The sequence below is a fragment of the Geotrypetes seraphini genome, chromosome 4, assembly GCF_902459505.1.
Source record: "Geotrypetes seraphini chromosome 4, aGeoSer1.1, whole genome shotgun sequence".
Taxonomy (NCBI): domain Eukaryota; kingdom Metazoa; phylum Chordata; class Amphibia; order Gymnophiona; family Dermophiidae; genus Geotrypetes; species Geotrypetes seraphini.
The window spans coordinates 175,718,703-175,731,269 of NC_047087.1; the positions used below are offsets into that span (position 1 = coordinate 175,718,703).

At 43.3% G+C, this 12,567-nt stretch overlaps 1 protein-coding gene across 1 annotated transcript in view; it reads left to right on the forward strand.

The window, feature by feature from the left end:
• The window catches only part of CALB2 (calbindin 2), a 139,581-nt gene that overhangs the window by 45,106 nt on the left and 81,908 nt on the right, over nucleotides 1–12,567 (forward strand). The window contains exon 5 of the mRNA XM_033942941.1: nucleotides 8,042–8,122. Within this exon, the coding sequence (XP_033798832.1) occupies nucleotides 8,042–8,122 (81 nt within the window). The remainder of the gene's footprint in view (nucleotides 1–8,041; nucleotides 8,123–12,567) is intronic.

Here is a 12,567-nt window from a genome sequence, read left to right on the forward strand (position 1 = left end):
TGTATATTCCCTTTTTGCCAGTGCACTTTGTGCCATTGAACTCTCCAGTGTACATTTCTGAGCTTTAAATGGAAGCTAGTCATTTTTTTTTCAGTCGTGATTCTAATACTTGGTTAGGAAATAACACGTTTTGAATAGTATCCAAATCCTAGACATCAGGGAAAAAGGTCCAGTCACTGAATATTGGTGATATCCTTATAAAGCATACAACCTTGTACTGCTAAATTGGCTTGTTGTAACCACTTGATAGCCACAGGATACAGGCTGTTCAGCAGGAAGCAAATGAAAGCCATTTGCAAGTAATTCAAATGCTGTAGTCTGAACCCTGTGGTAGTTTTCAATAAAGATGGATGTTATAGCCACCTGGCCACAGAAATTGCAAGCTATTTCAGGCTGGGCATTTTTTTGCTATTTATTGTACATGTGAGCATTTGCAGACCTTTAAAGTGGAAGTATTAAAAAAAAATGTAATGCTATTCCCCCTGAAATGAGTTAAGCAACTTCTAAATAAAAGGATTGTTAAATGTGGAAACTGTGTTGGGGGAAGTCTTCTTAGTTTGGCTGGGTGATCCATATGTTGGTCTTGGGCACAATGCAGGGATGTGTGTTGTACAATGTTAAGTTCACAGTTAAGCTCACCAAGGTTTCAGTGTGGCTATGTTCTATTACATCTGCTTAATTGGATGAGACTTCAAGAAGATTCATTAGAAGAAAGTAGTTCTGGTGAGGTTGTGATGAGGGTAACTTAAGTATGAAGAATATTTTTTTCTTGTTTTCCTCCTCTAAATCTAGGGTGCATCTTATGGTCAGGTTCGTCTTATGGAGCGAAAAATACCGTAATCTCTGTCAAAGCAGTTTACAGTCTGAATAATAAGTATATAACATAAAAGAATTCCATTTGATGATGACAGCACATAAAACATATCACATCAATACAAAATTTAATTTAAAAGAGATAAAATACATAAACATAACAGCAAAAATATACCACAGTTTAGAATATAGTTTTTTTAGAGCTTAAAAAACAAAACTACCAATTCTTAACCCAAAATAAACATTTCCAAAACAGCCACATGCCAAATTTTACAAAACTGGGTGTCCAGGAAGAGCCAATCAAGGAGCTGAGTGATAACAAAAAACATTTTGTATATATTTTGAAATGGTTTAAATTTGAGTAGTAGAGCAGCAGTTCTCAATCCAGTCTTCGGACAAACTAGCCAGTCAGGTTTTCAGAATATCCACAATAAATATGCATGAGGTAGATTTGTATACATGCACTACTTCCATTCTATCCAAATCTATCTAATGTATATTAAGAATATAAGAATTGCCGCTGCTGAGTCAGACCAGTGCTGAGTCAGTGGTCCATCGTGCCCAACAGTCCGCCCCCGCGGCGGCCCTTAGGTCAAAGACCAGTGCCTTACCTGCTTACTACGTTCTGGTTTAGCAGAAACTTGTCTAACTTTGTCTTGAATCCCTGGAGAGTGTTTTCCCCTATAACAGCCTCTGGAAGAGCGTTCCAATTTTCCACCACTCTCTGGGTGAAGAAGAACTTCCTTACGTTTGTACGGAATCTATCCCCTTTTAACTTTAGAAAGTGCCCTCTTGTTCTCCCTACCTTGGAGAGGGTGAACAACCTGTCTTTATCTACTAAGTCTATTCCCTTCATTATCTTGAACATTTCGATCATGTCCCCTCTCAATCTCCTTATCAAGGGAGAAGAGGCCCAGTTTCTCTAATCTCTAATCTTAACCATTTTAGTCGCTCTTCTCTGGATCCTTTCGAGTAGTACTGTGTCCTTTGTCAAGTACGGCGACCAGTGCTGGATCCACCATGGGGCGTACCATGGCCCGGTACAGCGGCATGATAACCTGTTCATGATCCCCTTTTTAATCATTCCTAGCATTCTGTTTGCCCTTTTCACTGCCACCACACATTGCGCAGACGGCTTCATCAACTTGTCGACCAGTACTCCCAAGTCTCTTTCCTGTGACTGGTTAAGTGTGTCCTGAGAACCATATTGAGAACCCCTGCACTAGAAAGGTAAGCACTATTGTCCCCTCAATCATAAATGATGGCAACTCCAGTTCCAAATGAGCAGTTAGCTGATATTTACAACTTTCTTTGTACAGGTTGTGATGGAGTGTATCAGAAGTTGTCAGTTCTCCTTAATAATACTGTGTGTGAAGGGGCATTTTCAAAAAATGTCCACTTCAGAATTGGGATGTCCTGCTCATAAACTTATTTGTCAACTCCTGGTCTATATCAACCAGAAAACTGAAATTGCTTCAACTACTGAGGTTGAGGGGTGGTAGATTCAGGGGCAATGTTAGGAAATTCTACTTTACGGAGAGGGTGGTGGATGCCTGGAATGCGCTCCCGAGAGAGGTGGTGGAGAGTAAAACTGTGACTGAGTTCAAAGAAGCGTGGGATGAACACAGAAGATTTAGAATCAGAAAATAATATTAAAGATTGAACTAGGCCAGTTACTGGGCAGATTTGTACGGTCTGCGTCTGTGTATGGCCGTTTGGAGGAGGATGGGCAGGGGAGGGCTTCAATGGCTGGGAGGGTGTAGATGGGCTGGAGTAAGTCTTAACAGAGATTTCGGCAGTTGGAACCCAAGCACAGTACCGGGTAAAGCTTTGGATTCTCGCCCAGAAATAGCTAAGAAGAAAAAAAATTTAAATTGAATCAGGTAGGGCAGACTGGATGGACCATTCGGGTCTTTATCTGCCGTCATCTACTATGTTACTATATGTTACTACTCCCGTCCCCCAAAGGGGTTAAATACAAACGCGTTTTTGACTCGCTCTTCACATATATTGGCACCAAGACCTGGAACAACCTCCCAACAAACATCAGGATGGAAACATTCTATAACAGATTCTGAAAAAAATTTTAAATTCCCTTCTTTGAAAGTATACACACCGTAGACAACTAACTCAAAAGAACTAATACCACTAAGGGCATTTTTAATGCATGCACCAGATTAGCATGTGCTATAGCGCATGCTAGCCGATAATCTACCGCCTGCTCAAAAGGAGGCGGTAACGGCTAGCGTGCGCTATTCCATGCGTTAAGGCCTTAGCACGGCTTTGTAAAAGGAGCCCTAAATCTCTCACTCTATTCAAACACTTACCAATACAATCTAAGAACCTCCATTCTATTCTCTATTATCCATACCATAATTCTGACCTCCTCAAACTACTATAAAGTAGTATTTTAATGCTGTAATTCAAAATACTGTAAGTCACCTTGAACCTGTCTGTTTAGGCATTGTGCGACTCATAAATACCAGAAAATCTGTCCATCGCAGAGCTGTTTTTGAACCGGAAAAATGTTGAGATTTCCTGTTTGAAAATATACGAGAAGGGCTTTCTTGCGCTGAAAATGCCCAAAATGAACAGCCATTTTCTAAAATGACATGTCCAAAATATGAATGCCAAAAAAAAAGCAGGTACAAAAAGTCTGTCTGACATCATTTGTACAAATATAGCCACACACATATCACTGCAGAATAGAGGATCAGTCTAGTGGTCAGTGCAATTGACTAAACAGGACCCAGATATAAATCCCACCTTAATTCTGTTATGTTGTTGTGAGCCCTATAGTAACAGATAAAAACCTAATGTACATACTATAGAGTACCACCAAAAAAGAAACAGGAAAGCAAAATACTGTTTTATGGCACACTTCCAAAATTAAGTATATGCAAATAAACAAAAACTGGAAGTGGCTCATACCACATTTATGATACTTATAACTAATTAACACATTCTTTTTTTTCATTTCTCAGAGATAACTTGATTTCAGACCACGGGACAAGCCCAAGCAGATGAACATCTGTAAATTTCTCCTCTAATCATCGCACTGACTTTTAACGTGAAAACATTCAAAAATAAAAGTGTAGAAAACTGCATGAACTTATCTGAAAAAATATTAGAAGTATATAGAACCCAGAATCTGCTATATACTTCTAATATTTTTCAAATAAGTTCATACAGTTTTCTACACTTCTGTTTTTTAATGTTTTCATGTTAAAAGTCAGTGTGATGATTAGAGGAGAAATTTACAGACGTTCATCTTCTCGGGCTTGTCCCGTTGTCTGAAATCAAGTTATCTCTGAGAACTGAAAAAAAAAAAGAATGTGTTAATCAGTGTTATAAGTATCATTAATGTGGTAAGAGCCACTTCTAGTTTTTGTTTATTTGCACATACTATAGAGTAGGCATCACATTTGCAAGTGCCTTATAAATTCAAGTACAGTAGGTATTCTGTTCCAGGAGGACTCACATGTTTGTGGAGAAATAAAAGAGTTAAAATAGGAGTTATACCTGGGTCCCTCTCGTTCAAAGTCCACTGCACAGATCACTAGGCTACTCCTTACACTTGCTTGCTTGCTGCTCTGTTAGGAATGGTTGTCATAGAGGAGAGCCTGTTACCCACTGTCACGTTCACTTATCAGGGAGGGGTGGGAGGGGTCATTAACCACTAGGAAACTAAGGAGGGATCATACCTTCATCCCTCTAATGGTCAGTTGCTCGATCAGGGCACCTTTTTTTACCCTGGACTTGATTGAAACAGAACTAGGCAAAAATGTCTCTTTTACCTTGGATGTTTCTCCCTGTTCCATTAATGCTGAAAGACGTTCTAATTTTGGGTCCACCCTAATCTCACCCAAAACATGCCTCCACCATGCCCTCTTACTATTTGGATGAATTGCAGTATAAAATGTACGCATTCTGCCTTTCAAAAATCACGATTTGGACATTTCGGCAGATGGACTTTTTGTGGCCGTTTTGAGATGCCCATCTGTTTCAAAAATGAGCACCAGAGCCTCACAGAGCCATCTTAAATCCTATAGTACAGAGCAGAAGGGCATGGGTCAGTCAAGGCAGAGCAGAGAGGGCATGGTTCAGGCTGCCAGGTAAAAACTCTGAGCACAGGTAGATGAGGAAAGCTCAGGAAATCAAGAGCAGCCCTCCAGCATATGCTTTCACCACATGTGTAAGCAGCAGAAAATTAATTCAGGTAGGCCAAATTTTACCTTTGAACCTTATGAAACTCTAGGGTTACCAGATTTTGTCCTCAAAAAAGAGGATGTGTGGCTCCGTTCTGTTCTGCCCACCTAGCCCGGCCCGCCTATGGTTACCAGATTTCTGATGAAAGCCTTGCCTGAACCACAGGCAAGATTTTTGCGCCTTTTTTATGGCTGGTTGGAAGGAAAACCAGGAAACTAGAATATGTTCCACAAGAGAGTCACTGGATTTATTTAATCAACTCCAAAATTAAGTGCTGTTCACCTTTTCCATTCAGCAATCCTTTTAAGGCATCATTTTATATCCTACATCAGTGGTCTCAAACTCGCAGCCCCTGGGCCACATGCAGCCTGCGGTCTAATGCTGCAAAGAGCTTGCATCGTCCTCTGGCTCCCCCCTGTCCTCCCGCTCTTACCGTCAGATCATTACAGCAGCCTGCAGAGAGGACACCTATGAAACTCTAATCTATGGGCCGGGCCAGACAGAGCCTTTTGGTTAACCTTGAAGACCAAGACTAGTGCACACTGAGACTGTGAGGCCCTGTCAGGGTTAAACCTGCAGGAAGATTATATTTGCATTCCAAGTGACTTCCATTCTTAGTTTTCATGCCTGTGAAAGGAACAGGCTTTAATAGTCCTTTGGATATAAATAAAATGTTTTGTTTTTACATTATTTTTAGAGGACTCTCCAGATGCCAGGACCTATATCCCAAACCCAGCAATTTGTCCGGGTTTTGAAAAGCCTCAATTTCAGGCCACATCTAAAGGGCCTCCGAGCATGCACGGATACAATGCAATGAAGTCACACGCAAGCGTGCAATGTCATCATGTTGCATTCACACATGCTTGAAGGTCCTTCAGACACAGCCCCGAGCTTGGGGAAAAAGACACGAGGTTCAGCTGGGGTAGGAGGTTCAGCTGTAGGCAGAACAGGGCGGGGCCATATGTCCTCTTTTTTTTTTCCATTAGAAAATCTGATAACCCTACTTTCATCCCTCTGAGGGCTGTGTCTGTTAAAGCTCCACATCCTCACTCACACTGCTACACTGTATACTGCAGGGGTGCCCACATTTTTTGGGCTTGCGAGCTACTTTTGAAATGACTAAGTCAAAATGATCTACCGACAATAAAATTAAAAACAAACAAACCACAAAGCACACTATACGCAGAAAAAATGTTATTTATCATTTGTATTCGGGGGTTTAATCAGAGGTCAAGGCAGATGACTCTATGCACTGTCACCTCAGTAACAACTATACAAAAATAGACAAAGATACCCCCTGCCTTTTTACTAAACCGCAATAGCGGTTTTTAGCGCAGGAAGCTGTTCTGAATGCCCTGCGCTGCTCTCGATGCTCATAGGCTCCCTGCGCTGAAAACCGCTATTGCGGTTTAGTAAAAGGGAGCCATAGTGCAAAATATAGAAAGCAGATATAAATTGAAAATAAAATCATTTTTCCTATCTTTTTGTCTGGTGATTTCATGAGTCTCTGGTTTCATTTCCTTCTTCTGTACAGCCAATATTTCTTTCTTTCTGCCTTTCTCTCTCCCCCTGCTCCCCCCTCTTTATTTCTGCCTTTCTTTCTCTCTCCCCCTGGCCCCCCCTTCTTTATTTCTGCCTTTCTTTCTCTCTCCCCCTGCCCCCCCCTCTTTATTTCTGCCTTTCTTTCTCTCTCCCCCTGGCCCCCCCCTTCTTTATTTCTGCCTTTCTTTCTCTCTCCCCCTGCCCCCCAAGCCATCGTGCCGATTTCTCCACTTCCCCGATTCTTTCCCTACCCCTACCCCCAAGCCACCAACCCTTCACCAAACCTGGTTTCACCGGCACAGGATTTGTGCGGTAGTAAAAGGACTCTGCCTTTCAGATTCAGGAGGATCATGAGTACAGCTGTTTTGTTTGGAGTCATGGCGGCGGAAGTGATTAAGCGCTGTCACGGTGTGGTAAGCGCTGCACGCCGTCGGGAGTGTGTTCTGCCGCTTGCTCAGGGGACGCAGCGGCGGCAGCTTTGTTGGCTCTGGAGTGCGTGCCGATTCCCCACGTGAAAGACACGCTTGAGGATAAGAAGGTGGCGCTCTCGTAGGTGGTAGAGGTGCGTCCTTCTAGTTCAGCAGGGGCTGTTGGTGAATTAAAGATGCAGGGAGAGGCAGATGTGGAGAATATGCTGTTAGGCATGCTGCCTTTCTCTCCGGAGTTTGTCCTTTTGTTGCTGCTTCCCTGAACCAGGCCTGGCGCATACAAGTGCCGGGCCCACAAGACTTCACTTCTGTCATCAATTCTAATGTCGGGGAAGAACTTCCAGGCCAGTTAGGCAGCGATTGGCTGGCCCAGAACTTCCTCTCCGACATCAGAATTGACATCGGAGGCAAAGTTTTGTAAGTCCGGCGCTTGTACGTGCTAGGCCTGGCTTGGGGAAACAGCAGGGAGAAAAAGATTGCAAAGGCAACGCGATCGACTCGCGTTGCCTTGGTGATCTACTGGTCGATCGCGATCGACCTATTGGGCACCCCTGGTATACTGTATAAATACTGATGGCTAGATATTTTTTTTAAGTATACATGTATTTGCTATTGCAAAATCATAAATATATATATACTTTGCCAGCCCAGCCAAATCATACCCATCACATGCTCCCTTTCAGTGTTCTGAGGTTCTAAAATCGATATTTACACATTTTCAGCATTTCTATGTGTAAAAACTGTGTAAGCTTTCTAAATACTTCCATCAAGTGGGAAATGCCAAAGATCCCTATATGATGCAATCAGGCTCAGGGAAGTTTCGAGGGTCAAATTAACATCTTTAGCAAGATCGGTTTCCTTTAACCTGGAGATTGAATTGAATAAAATTAAGTAGGATATTTCAAAAGCAATAGAACAAGATGAATAGGGAGCTAGGTTCTGAAATTCCCAAGAGCCCATACTGGACTGTGTAACTGTAATCCTCTCTGCTTATTCTACATTATGTTTTGATTGAAGTTTGACACTCGTTCTTCTTTTCATGCCTTTAGCTGGCTCAGATCCTGCCGACAGAGGAGAACTTTTTGCTGTGTTTTAGACAACACGTGGGATCAAGCTCTGAATTCATGGAGGTGAGCAAGTCATTCACACATTACCTTCATATGTTGCTATCTTTTTTCCATCATGGCTGAAACATGCTTTCTAGAGTAGCTCTCTACTTCCAGTTTCTCCATGCTGGGTGGCATATGCTTTCTGATCATCCTAACCTACTGGAAGGTTGTGCTGTGCTGAGGTTCTGCATTTGTGATTTCATTTTATGGCCTTTCACTTAGTTTAAGTAGAGCTGTACCAAATACATGGTCAAATCACATTCATACCAGCTGCTAATATCCAGAATAACCGCCTCTGGCAACACAGATGGCAGCCAGACGCCTTGGGAGTACGATGCTGGGTGGTTGCTAGTAGTATCTGAAGCCATGCAGACTGCAATGCATTTGACAGTTGTTGACGCGTGCATGGTGGTAGATCCAGTCATCAATCATATCAATTGAGGGGTCCCAAATGTACACAATTGGGTTAAGATCTGGGGAATTCGGAGGCCAGGGCAGTAGCTGGAATTATTGGTCATTCTCTGCGAACTACTCGCAAACAATTCTGGCTGTATGACATGTTGCATTGTCCTGTTGAAAGATCCTATTGGCCATAGGGAAGACCGTCAACATGTACTTGATTGGAAAGGGTGAAGAGATATCTCTGGAAGGCACTCTCAACCGATATAGGTATCAAGGGACCCAGATATGCCAAGAAAACATTCAGCAGACCATAATGCTGCCGCCACCAGCTTGTGTACATCCAACAGTGGTTAATGGGTGTTTGTTCTCAGCAACTTCACACCTGACATTCTAATGTCCATCCATTCAATGGAGCTCAAAAAGGCAACCCTTTGCCAGTCAGTACAAGTCCAATGTTGGTACGCCTGTGCAAATTGCATGCTCAAGGCCTTCTAATTCTCCCTCTCGCTGAGATCTCTGAGAATCTTGGCGAGAGGGAGAATTAGAAGGCCTTGAGCATGTGCAGATGCATGCTCAAGGCCCAGCAGAGGCAGGAAGTTCTTCAAGCGGCACCAGCACATCCTGTAGGCTGCGTGCCGGTGCCAGACGTGGTGTAAATTTCAAGTTGTTCGGGCAGGGGGTGCTGGTTCACGTGGGGGGTGTGCCGGTTTGCGCAGTGGGGGGGCCTTTGCGAGCGGAGGGGAGCAGCGCTGCTGTCCTCGGGGTGTGGTGGGGGGTGAGAACGTATCAAGGGAGTTTCCATTATTTCCTATGGGGAAACTTGCTTTGATATATGAGTATTTTGGTTTATGAGCATGCTTCTGGAACGAATTATGCTTGTAAACCAAGGTTCCACTGTACATTGAATAGCAGCGGTCCAAGCACCAACCCCTGCGGAACACCACTCGTGACCCTCCTCCAGTCCGAGTAGTGGCCCTTCACTCTTACCCTCTGCTTCCTACCCAACAACCAGTTCCTGATCCATCTGTGTACGTCTCTTTCCACCCCATGGTTCTTCAATTTCTGAAGTAGGCGTTCATGGGGTACCTTGTCAAAGGCTTTTTGGAAGTTTAAGTATACGATGTCTATGGAGTCCCCTTTGTCCATCCGTTTGTTAATTCCTTTGAAGAAGTGCAATAAGTTCGTCAGGTATAATCTTCCCTTGCAGAAGCCATGTTGGCTTGTTATCATAAGTTTATTCCTTTTTAGATGCTCCCAGATGCTATCTTTTATCAGTGCTTCCGCCATTTTCCCCGGAACCAAGGTCAGACTTACTGGTCTGTAGTTCCCCGGGTCACCTCTCGATCCCTTTTTAAAGATGGGCGTAACATTGGCTATCTTCCAATCCTCCAGGATCACGCCTGTTTTCAGGGATAGATTACAGACTTGCTGTAGTAGTTCCACTATTTCCTCCTTTAGTTCTTTCAGTACCCTAGGGTGGATTCCGTCCAGGCCCGGTGATTTGTCAGTTTTTAATTTTTCTATCTGCCTGTGTACGTCTTCAAGGCTTACTTCCATGGATGTTAATTTTTCTGCTTGAAGATTTATTCATGTTTCAGTATGTTGGATGTGTCCTCTTTAATAAGACATTAACTAGGTTTTCTGAGGCCCTCCAAGTACCTATAAATCCAAAATGTGGCCCTGCAAAGGGTTTGAGTTTGAGACCACTGGTCTAAGTGGACTTAGGTGTCGCTAGGCATCCTAGTCATAGGTGTTGGTACATTAGGTCAGGTTTTACCTGGCCTAATTTACCTGCGCCTAACAAAAACACCTAGCAATGCCTAAGTCAACCATGCCTATTCTCTGCCCATAACCATGCCTTCTTTTCAGGTAGGCATCTTTAGGCATTGAAAAGGTGCTGCGACTTAGGCAGTGCTAGGCGCCGTGCAGTATTCTACGCACAACCTAAATTGACTGGCTTTCAAATTTTGTTTTTAATTGATTTTTTAATGACATAGTCAATTACCATTTAAACCAATTAAAAACAATTAACTTCCACACAAATTTAAGTTAGGCATCCTCAATGTAACTCCTAGTGGTGCCTAGCCTAGGTGCCTCTTCTAGAATCAAGCCCCAAATGTCTAGCTGTAAGGTTTGTATGTACTTTCATTTATGGATCTTGTTTACAGACTGTTAAGAGAAATATACAGTTATTTTGGAACATGCTTGTTTCTCTTATATTTGCTAGAAATATACTTTAACCAAGTACACATAGCTGTAACACCTCTAGTATATGATCCCTATCTACATTAGTATCTTGATCTGAAAGCTGCTGTTAGGCAGATGATGGAAACAAAAGGTTGGTCATATAAGGGATTATTAATAGTGAGAAACATGAAGCATTGCTATGGAAACTAGAGACATGTATAATCCCCTCATTCTGCAGAGAAGCAAGAGCAGAGCACTTTAAGGGACCCTGCATGAATAACAAGAACTTCACTATATGGGCCTGGAGGTTCAGCAAGAAATATTGGACTTTCTGGCTTCTCACTTGGAATCAAATTCCATCTCCAACGCAGATGAGAATAGGGTTACCGGAAGTGCGGATTTCCCCGGACATATTTCCTTTTGAGGACATGTCCTGGGGTCCGGATGGCTTTCAAAACCAGGCACTTTGTCTGGGTTTTGAAAAGCTTCCTGACATAATTGCATCAGGAAGGAGCATCCGCGCTTGCGCGGATGAAACGCGGTGACATCATGCGCACGTGCACATGACATCACCACATGTCGTGTTTGCACATGCATGGATGCGATCTGGGGGTGGAGCCGGGGGTAGGATAGGGCAGGAAAGAGGCGGAACTGGGCAGTCCTGGGGGCGGAGCCATGGGTCCAGATTTTCCCAAACGAAAATCTGGTAACCCTAGATGAGAATCCAGGACTGGTTTTCTGTCAGACTTTCGTTCATAATTGACCGGCAGAAGAAGGTTGTGCCTTTGAAAGCTTGTCACAAAATGTTTTAATATTAGTGCAATAAAAAAGGTATCACCTTATTTTCCTTTCTTTGCTGTGATTTCTTTTTTTTTTGTAATATCATGTTTATTGAGACAAGAAACACATGGGCGTCCTCCACCCCCCACAGCACGCATCATAAGCGGTGCCGGGGTACAGAAAAACTGTGCAACAGTAAGGTCAAACAGCAGATCAATAAGCATATACACAGTCAAACTGTAACAGGTTATTGTACAGTGGTGGAAGGCACAGCACCCCTGCACAGGCCAGGGTGCTATCAATAAAAGGTACAACATGCCGTCCAGTGCTCCTTGCCAACATTTTCCAAATAAAGAGAGCTATATTAGCAAGGATCCCCAAACGATCCGTCACATCCACACATCTTACACGCCCCATCTAACTCTAGCAATCCTCCAATCATACCTCAATCATCCCATCAGACTCATACTCACACTGTTGAGGGTTCAGAATCAAGAAGCATATATGCAAGAAATGATTGGTACTCAAAGAAGCAGAACTGTAGTATGCGAGCGCTCGGCCTTGGGGCCCTCAACAAGAAACACAGGTAAGGTAGGTTAACATAATTCAGGTTATAACAGAGGAATAAAATAAGCTTGTAGAGGCTCCTGCCTCGCAGGGATCTACCCCACAGGTTGAGTAGAGACAACTGAATCTAGAGATGTCCTCCAGAGTGAGCAGTAGAACTTCCATTGTGGCTGGGAGCGGGATGCATAGGTGTCCAGTTCAAAGCGGGCCTGTAATTGCATCCGCGCTGTCCACATACCATATGTAGGCACCTCCTCTGTGGCCCAGTACTCCAGGATAAGTTGTTTGCCCACCAGGATGGCATGGAGGAGATACTTATGAGCAGGAAAGTCCAGGCCTTGTAGGTTAAAATCAGTAACATCTCCCAACAATAATGCGGTAGGATTCCAGGGCACAGTACAGTGCAGGACATTCGCTAAGTGAATCCGTACTGAGGTCCAGAAATGCAGTTTGGAGCAAGTAAAGAATGAGTGGACATAGTCACCTTTATGGGAATTGCATTTAGAACACAGGTTAGCATGCCTCAAGCC